Here is a 19,697-nt window from a genome sequence, read left to right as displayed (position 1 = left end):
CTGACTATGTTATGGTCAGGGCTTAATATTTAGCAGGACCTGACAAGAGATTGTATCCAGACTGTTTATGAATATGGACGACATGCCAGCTCCCTTCAGCCAACGCGTCTTCATCACCACCTGGTGGCTTGCAGCAGCATAGTTCATAAACCCTGCCTCCTCCATGTTAGTAAATGTAACATGGACCAACCTAATGATGATTGATTATGATGTTTATGTCATTTTCAGTAGTTCTCATCACACTGATGTTTGTTCAAGTGCTCATTTTTCCAAGCTATAATGATTGGTTGAAACTTCTTGATTGACAGCTAAGACTGACTTGTAATTGGTCATGGCGCAGAGTATGCAAGATGGCAGCGTTTGTATCCGGGATTTTTTGGCTTCATTTCTGGAGGGAGGACGAGGAGACATGTCTTCCATCTTTATTTAGAGTCTGGATCCAGGACCTTTTTTGTTAGAAAAGTTTGTGAACAAATTAATGTTGTCCGTTCTGCCTCCTCCCACCGCTGATTTTGAGTGATTGTTTTGAATCATAGTCGGAATGGCCATCGAGAGCACAGCGAGAGGGGGTTGCCTCATGGGTGGGGTGAGCCAGTGGACCATTAAAAGAAAAAATCTATAAATCAATGTGGTTCAGTCATTTGGGGTGCTCATGACAGCGGGCAGCTCCTCTGCACATGGGAGAGGTTTACATTCATGGCTTTTAGACCGAAAATATTTAAGAAACCAATAAGAAAAAAAAAACCAAAGAAAGTAAATCAGTAAAATGGAACTCAAAATCGATTTAAATGCTTTTAGTCTCACCAAGACTGGGTTGAAGACGATTTATATATATATATATACTTAATATTTAATAATATACCAAAAAAACGCCTAAACCTATGGCCGTTAGTTCAGAAACTCTTCCAATTTTTTTAATAGTTTGATCTTTTGAATATTTAAAATCCACTCTGTTTCGGATGTACTTCATCAACAAGGAGACATGGCACAATAAATGACTGAGCATTAAAGTTATTGTAAGAATGAAATGTTTATAACAGAGTTAATTCAGCTCATGGATGCTGGTTTAAGAAGAGAAATCAGTTGGGCAGCTTTCCATCAAGGCAACATGAAACACAGAATCATCTCCTCCTCTGCACCTTTCTTCCCTCTTCCTTGGTCAACTCATCCCCCTCTTGTGCTGCTCATCCTTGCTGTAGTGATCATTAGTGTAGCCTACCTTCAGAGAACCGGGCCTTAATTGCCAGAGACAAAGATGGAGGTGAGGGGGAACGGCAGAGCAGCCCAACCTCCACGTTAATTGGATACGGTTGTGAATAATACATACTGACTAAAGCTTGGGTTTTCTTTAATACCTCGGGGGGGGGGGGGCATTGAATTTCAGGTAGAACAGCAGTGAGTATTTATATTAATAAAGCCTGCAATTGCTATAGGTGAAAAAAGCTGAGCAGCTTTATTGAATTCTTCTGGCTGTCTGTGGGAGAGTGTAAGTCTTACTTTGTATCCTCCCCTTTTCGCTGATGCCAACAATGTGTTATTTGTGGTGGCTATTAAAAGAAAACTACCTTTTTCCACCCAAGGGCGTGATAGACATTCTTTTTGGTTTCTGTCTGGTGTATTTTTCCCCCGAGTTGTAACATGGTATAAATGTGCCTTGCTCCCTTGGTTATTGGTCCAGGATCCTTCCAGCCATGAGTCGTTCCTCTATGCTTTAGTCCACCTTTATCCCTGAACTTATAAAATAGAGGAAGTGATTTGGGGGTTTGGAACCAGGGTGTTTTCAATAAGCCATGAGCTAACCTTTTCTAACCTTGCTGGTGGTACAATGCACGACTCCTCCTCTTCGAGCTTTGCAAGAGGTTACCTGTCTGACAGGGTGTAAACACATACACATGCAGTTTGCACGTACACACACACTTAAAATAACAACAATTCTCTTCCCTAAAAGGGAACACAAGTTTCTCTGTGTCTCAGCAGTCCTTCAAGTTCATTTTCTAGCATTGATCCAACGCCTGAAGCTCATTGCTGCTTCTGAAAACTACTAATGTAGGGTTAGGGTCTATCTTCACCCACCCCTCAGCTGCTCACCTGCAGCGACTCTGCTCATCAAACACACAAACTTCTGCGCAAGATTGCAGCGTTCGTATCGGGGATACTTCAGTTTTATAAACAGTGTGTGGCTGACAATCTTCATAACGCTATGGCGGAACAAGGTGCATCAGAGGAATGCACTAGCGATATAACACAGAAAGCGCCACCTCACAAGTTGATGATTGGTTCTTTATATTGAGTGAAATGTACTGCCTGTCTGAATAGTTTTTTCAAGGATGTCAATAAAACACTGCAGTTCCAAGGTGGAAGTACTTCGCCATGGTGTTTACTGCTTAGTTCACTCATGATATGATATGTATCATATAAAATGCACAAGGACACGCATATCATTGACACCTAAAAATAAGCTGGAATTATTGATGCAGGTTTGCTTTTCTATAAACACATATGTGAGCTAACCTTTAATAAAATCAAGACTGATTAATATTCAAGCTCCACTACTACACTGTGCACCACTGTACGTGCTATGCCCTTTTTGTTAGTTTGCAATTCCTGTTTAATTTAATTTACAGCGATACTTCAAATTGCCCTGTGGAAGAATATATTAGACTATACTCAGAGGAAAAAGAGGAGAGAGTGGAATGGAGAGACAGAGACCTTTTAAAAAGCACAACATAAAAAGATCCTATATTTACCAACATTTAAATACACCACGACTCAATTTGGAATTAATCAGTTTCAATTCACCCTTGTTTCAATTTGTATTTTATTTGTTTTAAAGGTTAGAGGTGAAATATCACTGTTGGGCTCTTACCATTAGCGGTGGACAGAGGGGCGTCTGCAGATGTGCTGGAGACTCGTTCTCCTGCCTGGGTGCTGGTCTCGCTTTGCTCTGTCATTTTGAATGCAGGTACTAATCGAAACATTGGCATCACTTCTCTCTCCTGCTCAGACAGACCTTCTGCTGTACTCGACTGCCGACTGGCAGGAGCCCTGAAGGAAAAACCACTGCTCCTCTGCTCCATGATGGCGTTGTCTACGTTGCCCTTGTTTCTGACTGCTTTGGGCACACTGAGGTTTCTGCTGGATGCGGCACCCTGCGTCTGGTTTTCTCCTACGTTTTCCTCAGGCACCGAAAGTTCCTTCTCCTTCTCCCTCTCCTCACCCTCCCCACCTCCAGTCCAGTTCCTAAAGGGTTTCATAAGAGTGTTCACAAACTTAGTCAGCACACTGTTAGTGGTTTGAGGCTGTGGAGTTGAAGAGGCTGTGGAGGATAATCTTGGGTTGTCAGATCCAAAAAAGCTGCCGTCTTCTTCCTCGTGGGCAGAGCCTCCATGACTCTCTGTGCTCTCAAGGTCAGAAAGGCCGAAGCTGTTGCTTCTCCTCTGAGGATCATTCTCCTGGCTGTTTCTCGTACCATCCTGTTGGTCTTTCCAACCCAGCTCAGGCCTTAAGTGGATGACGACGTGCTCCGCAGATATCTCAGAGGAGTTGTTGATCCCAGCGATAGAGCGCACTCCTGCTTTGTCCAGGTCGACCAGACCGGTCCAGGTGGAAGTCTTGGGGAAAGGGGAAGTGTGCTGGGCTTCAGTGACGGTGGAGGTGGCCTGTGCTGCTGTGTTGATGGGCTGATGTAAAGCCTGCGCCTCCGCATTTTGGATGCCTGCAGGCTCGTGTGCTGCAACAGACAACAGCAACATTTCACCAAAACCAACATTTGTATCGTTTGTCACTTGTTCTGCTTTATGTGCTGCTGCACAATGTAGCATGTGACGTCACGTTTTACAGTAAAGCTGTTATTGCCACCCAACACAATATTAATATCAGAGCTGCTCCACAGTTTTTGGATTGACAGTTTTATCACATGTGGCTGTTATTGTTCTACTACATGAGAAAACATGAATTTATGTTGTTCATGTCACATTATGAGGTTACATTGACAACCTTCACACAGACAAAATTTCTGTTACTAAATAAAACATGTTGCCAAATATTATCTACTTTGAGCTATCTGAAAGACATCATTTATTTTAGATAATAATGTAAATGTGTGATGAGTGTCATCTATCAGCTCTTTGTTTTGACAGCTACACTGCTGCTCCGCTCTCGTGCCGCTCTTGTTTCTTAAAAATATTGGGCTATGCAATTGTCTTGCGTCAATGAAAATTTTATAAGCTGTCATTGTGAGGGATGAAAACGCCATGCTTTCCTTTTTTTCTCCATCTATCTGAAAATATCATTTTCAAATATCAATCTGTGGTTCGCTCCAATCAATAAAAGCCGGAAAAACAAAAATACTCTATATGCAAAAATGATATGTCTGCTAAATTATGAAATATACAATAATAGTGAACAGACGGGTGTGGTGTGGAAAAAATAATCAAAGGTCAGACACATGCTATTTCTCATGAAAATCCTCTGCAGACCAGGACCAGTCACTTCAAACCCCAGTTAAACTCATCTTTTTCTTTCTTTCCCATCATACCCTCCTCTCTCTCTTCCCTACGCACAACATCCAAGTCCTCAAATCCACAAGAGGGTAATGCAAATGTTGCACAGTCTCTTCACAACTACTTCATGTGTGACATAAACATCTTCTACTAATTAAAAACCCAGAATAGAAACAAGTTACCAGACCTCCTCCGAGCACGTATTGTTGCAATATCAACTACCAAAACAAGTTTGTCACCACAGAGCTTGCAGTACCTTGGTAGCAGTAGGCGTCGAACAGCGCTGTGGTGTCAGGGAAACCGGTGCGGTTGGGGTTATTGTAGACGGTCCGCACCCCAGGCTCGTCCCCGCCGCAGTTCTTCCGTGGGACATTGATGGGGTAGCGGACACTGCCGTCTGCCAGCCAGCCGGGGTCACACTGGTCCACACCAGCCTGCCAGGCGAGGTAGAGCTGCCCGACGGTGGCCAGCTGGGCCCCCAGGGAGTGGCAGTGTGTGGAGGCCGTGGCCAGGCTCAGCCTCTCAGGTATCGTGGAGTGGAAGACCTCACCTGGGAGGAGAAGGTGGAGGGAGAAATGAGGGGAAGAGAGTGAGGAGTTCAGCTAAAGGTTGATTGCCAGGAGGGATTTTAGCTGTCAGACTAAGAACTTTTTTTCAATTGGTTCAGATTTTGAGAATTGATTCAACTATTGTTCTGTACCGTGCTGTACAAAGTGATATCCCTACTTTAAGTTACATTTGTTTGTCATTGTGAGCGCAGATGAGTCTGACAACATCTTTTACTTTAAATGCAATACTGTTCTAGCAATCTTCTTCATCATTTGTCAAAGCAATAAGAGGTAGAGACTTGAAGCAGAGGGATGAAAGAAAAATTTTACTTGCTATGCATCAGAATAATGTATTTTTACCTAAGATAATAATAAAAATCATGAGTAATTCAAAGTAGAGACTATATATAAAGGCAATTCTTTGAATTCAAGACAGTTGCAATCAGGGAGAAAGTGCGGAGAAGTGATTGAAGCAGAAGAAGAAAGGTAGTGGCGATGTGCATGACATAGTGATGCAAAATAGAGAGTGAGCTGGAGAGGACCACTGTGTCTGCACAGCACAAATAAAATGATATGGTCAGATGATCCACTAGTGACTCAGTGAGTGATGAAATAAATATGAGCTGGTGGAGTGGACAGTGTGAATGAGGAGTGGTGAACAGAGGAGCGAGTCTGATGTGAATATCCTGGAGCTTTATTCTGGAGAGTAAAAGGAGCCATTACTGATTTATGGAGCTGAGATGGAGAGGTGAAAGGTCACAGGTGAAGCTGTGAATGCAAAGAAAGGAGAAAGAAGCAGAATGGGATTATGTGAGGAGTGAGGCTAAAGCTAGAAGATGCCTGAATATTTATTGGAACGGTTGGAGAAAGACTTTCCAGTTCTGTTTGATTGCAGATAATGATCTCCTGCATGTTTTAATCAGGTTGTTAATTTCACTTGATGATATTACAGGATGCTGTATACAAAGTCTAGAGGTGGTAATTTAATATGATCTATAAATATTTTTACAACTGTTCCACTTAATGACAGTTGCGGTGGTTTCACTTTATAACGAGTGACCAGGACAAATTTACCCCATGCAGCTGTTAAAAACCTGCTGCGTCTATGATTGTGTTTTGGAATATGCAGAAGGGGAACAAATTTCACACAGGCATGATTGTAAGTAGAATACATGCAGTGTTGATGTCGAGGCTCTGGTCTCGTCACCCCCCACAAAGAAACGCAGAGCTCAGCACAGCGGGGACTCACTCCGATGATGAGTGTTTTCTCCTCATGGGAATTTAAACTACGAGGCTGCAGGTGAATGCTGGGATGGATGTGTGGTTTATGAAAGGGAAACAAAGGAATGTGTACAGGAGAGATGTCTTAAACACACCACAACAATGACAAGAGTGTGGTGTATGAGTGAGAAGAGAGCGTCACATGGGAACGCAGGACTATATTTGACTGCCTTATTTACGTCTAATAGCAACAGTATTCTATCAAAAGCCAACCACCAGCCGTTGGTTTAATTTATCTTCAACCTCTTTAAACCGTCCTATCTTTAGATTGCAACTAATACATTTTTACTTTATTGACTCATCTACCATACACACTCTCATATATCTTTCTAATAATTCCAGTAATCGCTCTGTGGAACACACATCTTGCCCAAGGAAGTGCAGTGTCGTATTTGGTGTGCAATTTGTGTGTTCAATATTAATAAGCGTTGAATAAACCAGCAGCAGCTGCTGGGACTCGGTGACGCCATCACATCAACAGGTGAGTTCACATCAACAGCAACAACTGATTCTCCAGTTTGGGGTCCAGCTTAAAACTTTGAATAAACGGGTGAACACAGGCATGTTTAGAACCAGTACATAGTGATCAAATGACCGTTTTTTCGAATATCATGTCAGAAAAATGTTTTTCTTTTGTTTTGAATGACTATTAGTGCAAGATATTAAGTCTATAATGATTCATTTCCTGTCGATTTACTAATAAGTCAATTAAATATACTGTACGTTCCAGCCCCATCTTGAACTGAATGGTGAACTAGACTAGATGTGCAAAAATAGATTACATGATGATTTTACTTTCCCTTACATAGCAGGAGGTTTGAAGCTCATCTTCCACATGGGTTCAAAGTAATTTGGATTTGGTGAAGTGGGTTTTCATATTGGCTGTTCACTGCAGCACTTTTTGAATTAACCTGCCAATTACTGGTGCTATGCCGGTCAAGCTTTCCATCCTGATGCAGTTTATATTGACAGCGGTGGCAGATTATTATTGAAACAGTGGGGTGGTTTTATATATCAGGCTTCTCATTTCTGGCTGATTTCTGGAGCTGGGGTTAGGCTTAGGGAAGCACAAGTGCTACTAGCAGTTTTCCCCTGCTGTAGTTAGTCAGGTAATTGAGGTATACTACATGAGTTGGTTGAAAACTCCATCTTTAGTTGAGGGAGTGTGTAAGAATGCCTTAAATGCATGTTTGATGGCTACATACAAAATCAACACTGCACTTCCCTGGTCCCTTAACAGTACACAAGTCATGTGTGAAGCCAATAACATATTCAATCCACAAACAGACAGAGATTTTTGGAAATGTTAGATAGATGATGATGATAGGGTAATCACTCTTAAGGGGAGGGGCAAAGGAGGAGGGGTGAATGTTTGAGTGAATCAAACATTATAGTATAAGGATAACACTCCTGCAGAACGTAACATGTCAGCTGGACTCAGTGTCGACTCCCTTTCAGTTCCAGGGACTCCCTGACACTTCCTCTCACTCTGCCCTCTACCTTTCAGCGCTACCACAGTATTAAGCCCCAGTCACAGTGTTCCTGCGCTGCACACCGATAGCTTAGTGAGCGCATGCATGACTAAATCCAAATTTATGGTCCTACCTTGAAGCTGCTCAGCAAAGCAGTAAACATCAAACAGCTCATCGGGGGCCCTATTGCCGTAGTTACGGACTCCAGGTGAGTCCTCGCGGTCGCCATAGCAACCTGGCCGAGGCGACTGGATGGGATACCTGCGGATAGAAGCGAGAGAGAAAAGGAGGGAGAAGGAGATTAATATAGCCTGGCCTTGAAAGAGGCAGCCACAGAGAAACTTGGCTCCCAGGGGATGAGTCTGTGTTCACACGCATACAGAATAAGATGAAAACTGAACTTTTATCATCGCCTCCTCTGAATACAATGAATTTTAGCATTTCTTCCTCACAGAGTTTACCCAAATACATTTCCCTGAAAGAATAAAATGAACACATAAATCTCCCCGCTGAGTGCGACACAAAGGCCACAGTCAGGTACACACACGTCACAACAACGCTTCAATAAGTAAAGTATCTTATTTTAATTATTCTGCAATCATCGTGAGGTTCAACAAAATGAATACCCTACCATACCTCTTCATTAGCATTTTTGCAATGTGGTAAATGCTCTAGCAACGTAAGCATAACAGTAATGGTTAAGTGAGAGAGAGAGAGAAAGAGAGAGGGAGTCAAGGAGAGGTTAAAAGAATCAGGAATTCCGTCAGCAGCTTGGCAGTGTGGGGCCGACAAAACAGCGATTTACTATATTCAGACTCCGACTGTGCAATTATTGCTCTAGAACATTGATTCCAGCAGCACCTGGGCACAGGCAAAGAAGCTGATTAAAAGATTATGCTGGGTATACAGGGACTTATAGAGTGCTTGGAAAACACACAGGTACACACACTCACAAATGCACCGACAAAGTCAAATATACACACAGAAGACACGCATTTCTGCACAGAGTCATAAAACCACGGAGCAGAGCAAGGGAACCTAGTCTGGGTTCAGCCTCTTTATTTCTGATGGAGCAACGGCTGATGTCTGTATCTTTTCCCACTGTTTTAATTGGACACTTTCCCTCGAAGCCTCCTGGATCTGGACCAATTAGAAATCTCCAGAGTGAAAACAACAGGAGCGCAAGACAGAAGGAGAGAAAGAAAACGAGGGGAGGGAAGCTATGCCTGGAGAAGGTTGTGAATCACTGTTGGGAAGACAGCAGTAGGTCTGCTTCTGGAGCAACAGAGATTTGAAATTAAAATGTGGATGTGGAGAAGACAGTTGGGACCCAGACGCACAGACAGCAGAGAGAGGGCAAATGTAGTTTATAGTGTTTCCGTAGTGCAAACAAGCAATTATGTGTTTCTCTTTATAAAATCTCCAAAAAGATCAAACTGTCTTTCACGCTGCCAAACTTCCCAATACAGCAGGTTCCTATTTTAAGACATATTTTTAGAAGCGCAGAGAATTTACAATTTATTTCTATTACTATGTTCTATCGAAATGAATTTACACAGAGAAAAATATGAGCTGTCAGCAAACAGCGACAGCTTCTCTCCAGGACTGTTAATTACTGTTTTGTCAAGAAAAGCCAGAAATGGTTGTCAATAGAATATGAAATGCTTTGCGTGCAGACTTGACTCAAGTCTCACAATGACTTTCCTTGACAATAGTTCTTGTCTCAAGTTTCCTGTTTGATACAAGAAAGCATCTCCCACTGGACTGTGCAGTGCGATATATACGTTGTTTATTCTTCAAAGTAATCTGCCGTGCTAGTTTTGAGACTGTGTGTGTATTTGAAACAAGGCCGTTTGCTTGTGTGGACTGTGATGTGAGGGTTTGTGTGCTTGCTTGTGTGCGAGGTGAATGGATGACGCATTGCTATTCTACTTTGTAGCTGTAACCGGTTGTGCAAGTAAAAACCTTGTCCTTGTCTGAGCAGAGTCTATACATCTAACACCAAATCCCACAATGGCTACGGAACAACCTCCTGTTTTCTCTACAGGTAGAGCTCAGACAGCGACATTAAAACTTAGTGAATGAACTAATACAAAGCCTCAACAAACAACTCCACGTGGTTGCTCTCCTTTGAGAGGGTTAGTAGGTTAGGCGCACACCAAACACACACACACACACAGCTCTGTAGCACCTATGCTGTGTACAAAAGAAGTTAACGTACAGCCTTGTCTGATGGTTCAAAAATGTATATTTTTATATATTAGTTGCTGGATGACGAATGACAGAAACATCGTTAGTACTGCATAAATTACAAGATGTACATTTATCATTTAAAAGTGCTCAAGCTGAAGCTACATTTATTTGTGACCAGAAAACTAATGAAATGGTTTATAAAGCCCTTTACAGTACAGTTTATTTCCATTCACTCATTCACACAAACATTCATACAGTGCATATTAACAGCACTTTTTTTCAGCATCTTGCCCAAGGACACTGGGATTGAACCATCTTCTGATTGGAGGACACCGCTCTACCCCTCAGTCACTCGCTCCCGCCTATTAATAATAAATTAGTATTCATCATTGTCTTTTCTTACACTATTCTTCAAGAATCAGTCTTTACTCTGATTGTGAGGATTGCTGACAGTATGACTCTGTTACATCACCTTAGTAACCACAGTGATAGCAAAGAGTGTCCTCCTTCCAACAGAATCACACTTAATCTTTGGCTTTCTGAACTACCTGCTGCGCCTGTACCCAGAGAATTGAGCCTTACCGGACAGTCTGGTCAGACAGCCAACCGGCATCACAGTTGTCGTAGCCATCCGCGAAGGTAGCCTGCAACTGGCCTGGTGTTGCAATGACTGCAGAGTTCTCCACGCACACCCTCTTGGCGTCGGTGAAGGACAGAGCGTAGCGGTCATGAGGGGCCCGGTAGTGAAATACCACACCTTGAGGAAAGAGATAATAACACATGATAACAAACAGGGTGGGTGCTCCAAAAAACACAATTTATGACCTGTGACCTTTGGGTTACAGAAATATTTATGAACTGCAACCTTGAGCTATTATAACATGAATATGTACACGCTCACAGACACGTACACACAAAGCCCTCTAGACGCCCTCGTCATATTGTTTCATCTGTGCAGGAGGAAACAAAAACATTGAGCCTCAGCAACCCGCGCACTGCCAGTCTCATTTGCATCCAAGAGCTGGTCGGCTTATCGTTGGAGAAAAGAGATGTTACCCTTGGATACAGCATGTGACAGACAGTGGTGATGTTTATTTTACTGCTTTAAGAGGACGCACACACTGTCATCCTGCTGCACTCGTCCTGCCTCCGTGATGGAAAGACGATGAAAGCAGAGACAGAGAGAGATGCACTGCATTCAAAAGATGCATGTGCTGAACCACAATGACAGAAAGAGAAGGTGAGAAGTCGACAGGAATGCAAACAGTTGTGGTTAAAAAAGAAAATTGAGAATAAAAACCTGGGAAAAGAATGAGACACTGATTCCTGAGCTGGGAAAGGAGCATATATTCCACTTAAATGGGATTGGAATTGCTTCACAAGTGTCCATCTTCACCTCGCCCTGCAGCAATCAGTGACATAAAAGCCATCGGGCATCTGGCTTCTAACTCCACTCCTTTATCTTTGTCCATCTGTCTCAGAGAGTGACAGAGATTCTGGTGAGGTGGAGGCCTGTGCTTATAATTTCAGCATCGGCTCTTCGAGCCATGGCCACAAAAAGCAAGCAGGGCCTTGTGTGTTTGTGTGACATACTCACACAGACACAGTTCCAACCAGTCTGTCATCTTAGTCTTATCCTTACATGTGGAGCAGAAAATGTTTCCTTCCATCTCTTTCTACCTAATTTCTCGGTTTCCATCCTTTTTCCTTTGTGGCTCTGGGATCTTGTTCAAACAGAGACTCTACAGCTCGCTGGCTAATTCATACACCAGAGAGACAAATTGGCTTCCTTTTAGTATGGTCGCATTCCACAGGAGGGTTAGATACTCAGTTCTTCATCCAACTATTTTTACCCTCTGCATCCACACACAGTCTCCAGGGAGAGGAAGGCACCACTGGTGACTGTATGATGCCCTCATTGTGGCAGTCACTGTCCCTTGCCTCTTGGAAATGTTGCTTATTTCTTGGTACACCGCACTATTAAAAATGTGAAGTTAAGTTAACTTTAATTTGTTTCTAAACTTTTTTTTTCTTCTTTCTGTTATATGAGGAGGTCTGTACCACTTATATTCGTGTACAATGAATATGAGGTGCCTTTGCTTAGCACTAAGACTGAAAAAGGGTGAAACTGCTCGTGAGCCTCTATCCAAAGTTTCAAAATCTGCCAACCAACAAGTCACTATGCACCATATCTCCTTTCTGTATCACAACAAGCTGTGGTCTGAGGTGCTGGTGGGTGAATAATGGAGAGACAGGCTCACTTATTCCCCTACTGACAGTCCTTACACAGGACTCACACACATGGATCGTGTTAACGCTTGCCCAATGGTGCTGGCACGATCGTAATAATTACAGCAATTACAGTTTCATGCTTGGGACACACAACATAGCAGGCTTTCAGACTAGTGTGCCATGCTGGCAATCATATGCAATGCTAAAGGGAAGTACATGGGAAATAAAATCCACAATCAGAGAAACACGTGACCAGATTCACCAACTGCCTCAGCCTCTCTTTTGCATTAACCTGAATTGACTGGCTAGCGCCTGCGCTGAAGTCTTTAAACATGGTTTGATTGGCCGATGTGTCAACTTCTACCAAACGCACTGTCAGCAATACAACAGAACCACAATGCAGTTCGACAATGCATGACATCACCCAATTTAAAGTGAATGAGCAGCATTCTGTTTAAAGCCTTCAAACTCATACATGTTATTCCTGCTTTAGCCACCCTAACCTTACATAGTGAACAATCCAGGACTGTATTGTATTTACAGGAATGAGACTGAGAATAACAATAGGAAAGCAATTAAGTTAAAACTATTTCTTTAAAACAAGATTTCCAGAAACTTACGGAGTCTACATGAGGCATCACTGACGCTGATCTGGAGGCCTGTATTGTTCCAACTAAAAAAACAGTGGATCATTATATACAAACTATATAGACCCACGCTAAAAGTCTGCTACATCCCAGAGGTTGCACAAACAATCCCAGTAGCTTTTCGCCACGCCCAGTGCCGATGTACTATCTGTTCTCCTCACACCAGTTAATGGTGGGCAGCCATATCTCACCACAGACAATGGCTGACACACACAATCAATGGCACTGTGTTGTGATTGGTGAGACGCAGCCAATTACCCAGTCAATATGTGCCAAGAGGACGACGGACAAAACAGAGAGATGGTAAGATGGAGAAATAAAAAGAGGAGAGGGCATCTCACCACGGCTTAAACACACAAGTGAGTTTATGAGGAGAGCAGTTTGGATTAATATGATATTGATATAGCCGAGCAGTATCAATACCTGCTAATTAATACGTTGAGTACTGAGTAGAATTTGTGTGAAGACAGCGCCGGTCTGTCATGTAGTGTGACTGCCAATTAAGATTAAGCCCTGGACATTGCTACTCTTTGCTGGCTTCGTAATTGGTTTCCCTTTGTGCGTTAATCGATTGGCCAAAAGGGGGAGAATATGGGGTCTACCAAGCGTGGTGACAGGGGTCTTGCTTACTAAATCTTTTAAAAAAAAAGTGTTTTATGGAGAGGGGTTACGGTGCTCCACCCGTCTGAGACAACCAGAAAGCATGCCTGCTGAAATATGGAAATTATACAGACACAGAGGCTTGTGCCAGTGCATACACATAGACATGCTTCCACATGTGAGCCATGTCCAGGGAGTAGAATAGAGGCTATGCCTTGGATTGCAGACTCTGTAGTCATTGTAGCGTGCTGTGTCTAAGGCTACTGGGCTTTCTCCAGCTGCTGTTCGCATTACCATGGATTTGTGGCGAGCAGCAGCATTGTGTATAGTGGCTAATGCATTGTGTGATTCCCTGTGGTCATTATGATAATAGCTTATTATTAAAAGTAGTGAGTGACCTGGAAAGAATCTGATGAAAGCTCCGCAGCTAAAATACTCTGACACAGTAATTATTGTTACACTACAGTGAAGTGCCCTTTGGTGGTGTGGTGAAAAACGGGTGTCCTGGATACGGATAATTCACTAAATGGGTTGTCTATTTAGCTAAGGCACTGAGAGCCATACACAGCTCTCGGAGTAACACTATTTGTCAATATCGCAAACTGCTGGGATCCTAGCTTATTGGTTTCATTATGCTTTCAGTACATGAACAGCACCTGAGTGGCACCAGGTCAATGATGTTTAATGTGTTCTAGTTGCCTCACCTTTTCCCCCATCATCATACATTCTGCACGGACAGTCAACAGCTCTGGCTGTAATAGCTTTATTAAGTCTGACATGGAAACCAGGGTCATTATTATTCATAGTGGCAGACCTTGAGAGCAAACGAGGGAGCTGTAACAACCAAAGAGTGGAGTGTTGATGTGCTCAGACAATAGTATGTGCAGGTAAAAACATGCATAACGTTTATAATGAGATAAATGGTGCTGAGTACTGGTTAATTACTATGACTATAATCATGATTACAAGGGTACTTTCTGCTTGCCCTCTTCTCCTCCCTCTCTATATTACAGTAATGCTTTATGAGTACGAGTGTCCACTATTAACATTCCTAAACGAGCACCGTCTTCTATGCTGTGGTGTGCTGGGGTGCAGGGATCAAAGCTAACAGATTAAACAAACTGAATAAAAAAGCTGGGTCTGTGGTTGGATCAAAGTTCAGCACTTAGGAGGAAGTGGTAATGGACGCAATGGCGGCAAAACTACAGACAATCACTGAAAATGAATAAAAAACACCTGACAAGCTTAACAGCACCCTTGACCACAGTGGAGCAGTACAGGAGGTCATTCCCATCAGACTTGTCAATCCATCTAACTCTGCAAGGCCTGTGATCACTGAACTGGATTAAAGTCATCATTTTCAGCACTGTAAAAACATTCATACTTATCACTGTGCCCCCTGAATATGAAATGATCACACCACTTGTCTGTACTTTTATTTAAATGTTATGGTATATCTATCACAGGCGGATCCAGGGGTGGGACCACGGTGGCACTGGGCCCAGCTAAAATCAGATCTCAGTTTTTTTTGTGCATTTTTGAGAAACACAATGTGCCTGAACAAGGAAGAGTTTTCATAATATATTCAATGATGTGTGCTCTTAACATAAAATCTTTTATTATGTGTGTACAGGCCTAATTGTTTTTGTGTTACCTCAATTAATTAATGACACAATAGATTTATTAGCTATCAAAGTGCTTATTATACAAAACAACCACTGTGACCTTATCATAATCAACGCATTTCCTGTTAATACTGTACACTGTTGAGTGAAGGTATGCTTGGAGCATGACATTTCCCAAGCCCAGTGTGAGTTAAATTCAAAATGGCTGCCTAAGGGTATAAGAGTGTGTGTTATTCACCTGTGACCTCCAGGGGAACTGTGTCCTGCTCATCATTGATGCCCACCACGACCTCACAGCGATACAAACCAGAGTCACTGGAACGCAGCCCAGTCAGAGCAAGACTGGCATTGTAGCGATTGATGCTGTAACCAGGCAACGTTACACGACCTTGGAAGGCCTTCTTCACCTGAGAGAGGACAGGGGGGTAGAGGGGAAAAGGGAATGATGAAAATGAATGTTGTAAACAACTAAATCATCACTGAGCCAGACACTTCGCTCTCATCGTTAGTCGAACCTTGACCACATTGTCCTTGGCCACCAGGACGGACTGTTCCTTCTGCAGGCCGTCAGAGCCTCTTTGGCCCCAGACCTTGGTCCACTTGATCCTGGGGGGTTCATGGGATGAGCTGGGGCGGAGTGTGAAGAGGCAGGGGAGGAGAACTGTCTTGGATAGCTCCTCGCTTATGGTCTGATGGGTCACTTTGCGCATATTCACCACAGTATCGGCACTGGTCACACCTGAGGAGAGCAGAGGAGAGAAGATAATCAATGTTGTCTTGTAAATGAAGCTACAGAATGTTATTTCTCATTACGTTGAAGATATGTTGGGTAATTGCTTCTTGTAGAAGATAACATGCGTTTTCCTTCTAGGTTCTTTTGTTCCATTAGCTCTTCCTGATTGTGAAGAAAGAGGGAAAGAACAGAGGCTCATTGTGCCTCTCTGATTATTACTTATTGATCCAGAGGACCATTACTGCTCTTACTAAACAGTGGGAGGCAGGCAAGTGCTTCAAACACCATACATCACACCTGGATATACATTGTGGGATCAATACCAACCACCTCTTTGCAGCCTTGTAACACCTCCACCAGCACCACAGAGATACAAAAATCCCTTTCATTAATGCCACTGATGACAGGGAAAGGGGTTATGGTCATAGGGGAATGTGATGCATTCAGAGTAGGAATCTGTCATTTTGTTCTGTAAAACTCATTTTACAGCGGTAGAGTCAAACCTTAATATCCTACTATAATCCTCTGTCACCTCGGCTGAAAAGACAGAGGTGGTTCATTTAAAATGAAATGTGAATTCCACTCTAACACAATAGTAATAGAGGTTATCATCTTTGTGCTGCTAGCATCTGTACAGTACATGTGTTTTTAGCTGTATATGGTTATCCAGTGTGCACAGCATGTGAGTCATACACGGACTTAACCCCCTAGTGTTCAATGCACAGAAATGATTTTCTTTAGGGATGGATAAAAGAGCCACTGCAGACATGGGAGAAAGGCTAATTGTGTCCATTTTCTTCCACCACAAAAGTGGCAATTCAGAACCGAAAAATAGTGAAGGGGAGGAGTTTCGCAACACATCAGAGATCACGGAGGTTTCCATCTGAATAAATACACTTCTGGTTCACTCGCATGTAGTAACAAGATGTAAGTGTCAAACCTCATCTGTTATCTCTGTTTTCTTTCTAACAGAATTACTTCTGAGGAAACTGGTAAAATAAGACACTAATTCTCATCGGCCCTAAAGTCCAGTGACAGTACATGCATTCCCAGAGAGCTTGGCTCTTTTAATCCATGCTAACGCTTTACAATAGGATGTAAAGCTGTAAAAATGAGTGAAGCATGACAGAGAACAAAGAGAGAAAGATGAAGGATCAGTGGGTGAGACAGACAGTAGGGTTGAATGGTGGAGAGATTTGAGACGATTTATTTATTTTCATTAGTGTCAGTATACAGTGCACACAGTGTGTGTGGTCCTGCTGCACGCCTGTTTGATTAGATGCATGTTAAATTTGTACATGCTACAGCATTGGCCCCTCCAGTCTGTAATTAAATGGCAGATTGGTGGAACAATTTCTTTCCAGCGGTCACAGGCACACTGCTGTGAGTGTCGCTCAACCCCTCCGTCCGCCTCTCTGTTCCGGCATCCCTGTCTCCATCTCCTGCTATTCTCTTTTCCTGCCTCCTCTCCCGCAGTACGACCGCCTGCCGGCTTTCAAATGATGATTTCAACTCAGCTCTTCCTCTCATCCAACAATTTTTCATCTCATTTTTGTTTCATGTTTAGCTTTTGTATAAAGATACAATGCATGTTTGTTTTATTTTCAAGATTCGATTTTTCTCTGAGCCGCTTCATGATTCAACTTTGGATGACTTTCCTTGTCTTTGACTGCCATCACATTTTGCCACACACACACAGGCCCACACTCACAGGATAGTCACTGTGCCTTTGAACACATACAAATAGCAGATGCATGAATGCCTGTCATTGCTCATTCCTGCAGTCGTCAAGCTAAAAGGTTGAGTGCCTCTTCCCTGATACCTTAACATCAACCCTCACATAAAATTTTCCCCTTGGTCACATAAAGGCATATAAATACCCACTTCTCTGCTTCTCCCACTGTCATCGTCTGAGACAATGTCTCTGATCTACTGATCTGTGTCGCTCCGCATGCTTGCATCAAACAGGGCCTGTGCTTTGAATTGGCCTCTTAGATAGAGTTAAGCCCGTTGAGTGAGACGACCCGTGGAAAAACATCAGGCTTTCAAAGGCAGCGGGATAAGAGCAGAAGAGAGGGGAGGTGAGGAATAAATGAGCAAAGCACTTTGGGTCACTAAGAACTGTGATCAAGACAGTTTCTGAAGGATTATGTTACTTGTGTATAAGAATTTTCTTTTTGGAAAACTACATGAGAAGATTGACAGAATCTCTCAACTGAGAAATAAAACCCATTCACCAGCTAGTTTGCTATATTAGGCCAAATGTTGGGAAATGTCCACCTGTGAGCAAATGCTAACCAACATCTGATATGTATATTATAGTAAGGCTCTATTAAACTTTGTGAAATACACATTTGCTGAACTAGGTGAGACAACACTATAGATCCAGTGGAGCTCAGCTGGAGGTTTCTATCCTTTTATGTAATTCTTATCACACAGACTTATGTTGAAGTGCTCTTTCTCCACTAAAGCTGGTTAGTTAGTTATGTGATGCTGCAAAAACAGAGTGAAATGTCATTGATTGACAGCTGAGACTGACATCACGAATTGTTGAGTGCATGTATCACCGGGACCTTGATACTGTGGCTTCATCTCCTGCTCACTCCTGCACTGACTCTAGCTCCGAATAAGAAAGATGGCATCTGAGATATTCTTGCTTCATTTCTAGATATTGGGAGGAAGTGGGGACGCATCGCCTATCTTTATATACAGTCCATTTTCACACTTTCTTTGTCACATCTTAAATAAAGATGTGTTGTCTTTAGAAGTGCAGATTTGGTACAATTTGACAGAATCAGTGATTTGAGACTAGCTGTCTTACTGCTTTCCGTTTTTATGCTTACAAGACATGAGAGTGGTGTTGTTCAACATTTAACTAGAAAGCAAATAGGCCAATGCATATTTTAAATAAATATAGTATGTTTTTATAAAATTTTATTTTAAAAGACAAAAGAAAAATATTCAAAATCCCACAGAAACTGCAGGTTAAAATGACACTTTGTGAGTTATATGACATTGCTGAACACAAACGGTCTCTTTGAACACAGATTGTGTTCCTCAAGGCCAGTGTTGCAATATTCTCTGCAATGGGAGTAGGGGTAGATGAAAAGTTATTCGCTATTAAATACGTTTTACCTGAAAGAAGCGGCACTGTACATTTTTTTCTCACACTGACGGGGGCAAAACAGGGAATGGAAAAGATGAACAAGCACAATTGACTCCAGCATAACACGGTGCAGGAGTGAGAGCGGTGAGAGGAGGCGAGTGAGGGACAAGTGATGCATTATTGTGTTTCGGGAGGTGTGTGTTAAGATTGACATGGTGGCACATGCTCACACACACACACACACACACACACACACACACACACACACACACACACACACACACACACACACACTCTCTCTCTCTCTCTCTCTCTCTCTCTAAACTCACTCACTCAGAACCGATCAGACTCCACTCCCTATACTGTCAGTCTCTCTGCTTTCTCCTCTCTCTGCTTTCTCCCCCTGGAGGATGTGGCACTCATCTTTGTTTACCACAGAGTCATGCATGTGCCTGTCCCTGTGTGCGGACCAAGAAGAAAAAACGCAATTTCTAACACCTTGCAGAGACCTTGCATGGAATAAAAACAGGCAAATCTTCTTCAGCTTGGAGGCATCAATAATGTTTAATGTGCTTGCCAGTTTCCCACCAAGTTCCACCCGGGCGAGCACCATTTAGGTAACATTTCGTTACTTATGTTGCCCAACAGCAAGACAGTGCCACAATTGAAGCCAACCAACCTTCACAATCGCAATCTCATTCCCACCTCCCCCCTCTCACTCTCTCCGTCCACTTTATTTAGACAAATGTTTATCTTTG

General features: G+C 42.7%; 1 protein-coding gene across 3 annotated transcripts in view; it reads right to left on the bottom strand.

Annotated features, from left to right (window-relative positions):
• Positions 1 to 19,697, bottom strand: part of ncanb (neurocan b) — a 183,248-nt gene that overhangs the window by 87,627 nt on the left and 75,924 nt on the right. For all 3 annotated transcript variants that reach the window (XM_069522286.1, XM_020080468.2, XM_069522287.1), the window contains exons 3-8: positions 15,616 to 15,839; positions 15,339 to 15,507; positions 10,579 to 10,753; positions 7,937 to 8,064; positions 4,759 to 5,052; positions 2,867 to 3,730 (exon numbers count right to left, since the gene is read on the bottom strand). In XM_069522286.1, coding sequence (XP_069378387.1) covers positions 2,867 to 3,730; positions 4,759 to 5,052; positions 7,937 to 8,064; positions 10,579 to 10,753; positions 15,339 to 15,507; positions 15,616 to 15,839 — 1,854 coding nt within the window. The remainder of the gene's footprint in view (positions 1 to 2,866; positions 3,731 to 4,758; positions 5,053 to 7,936; positions 8,065 to 10,578; positions 10,754 to 15,338; positions 15,508 to 15,615; positions 15,840 to 19,697) is intronic.

Source organism: Paralichthys olivaceus, chromosome 3 (genome assembly GCF_024713975.1).
Source record: "Paralichthys olivaceus isolate ysfri-2021 chromosome 3, ASM2471397v2, whole genome shotgun sequence".
NCBI classification, from domain to species: Eukaryota; Metazoa; Chordata; class Actinopteri; order Pleuronectiformes; family Paralichthyidae; genus Paralichthys; species Paralichthys olivaceus.
The sequence above is the reverse complement of the archived record's forward strand: the minus strand, read 5'-3'. Positions and strand labels throughout refer to the sequence as shown.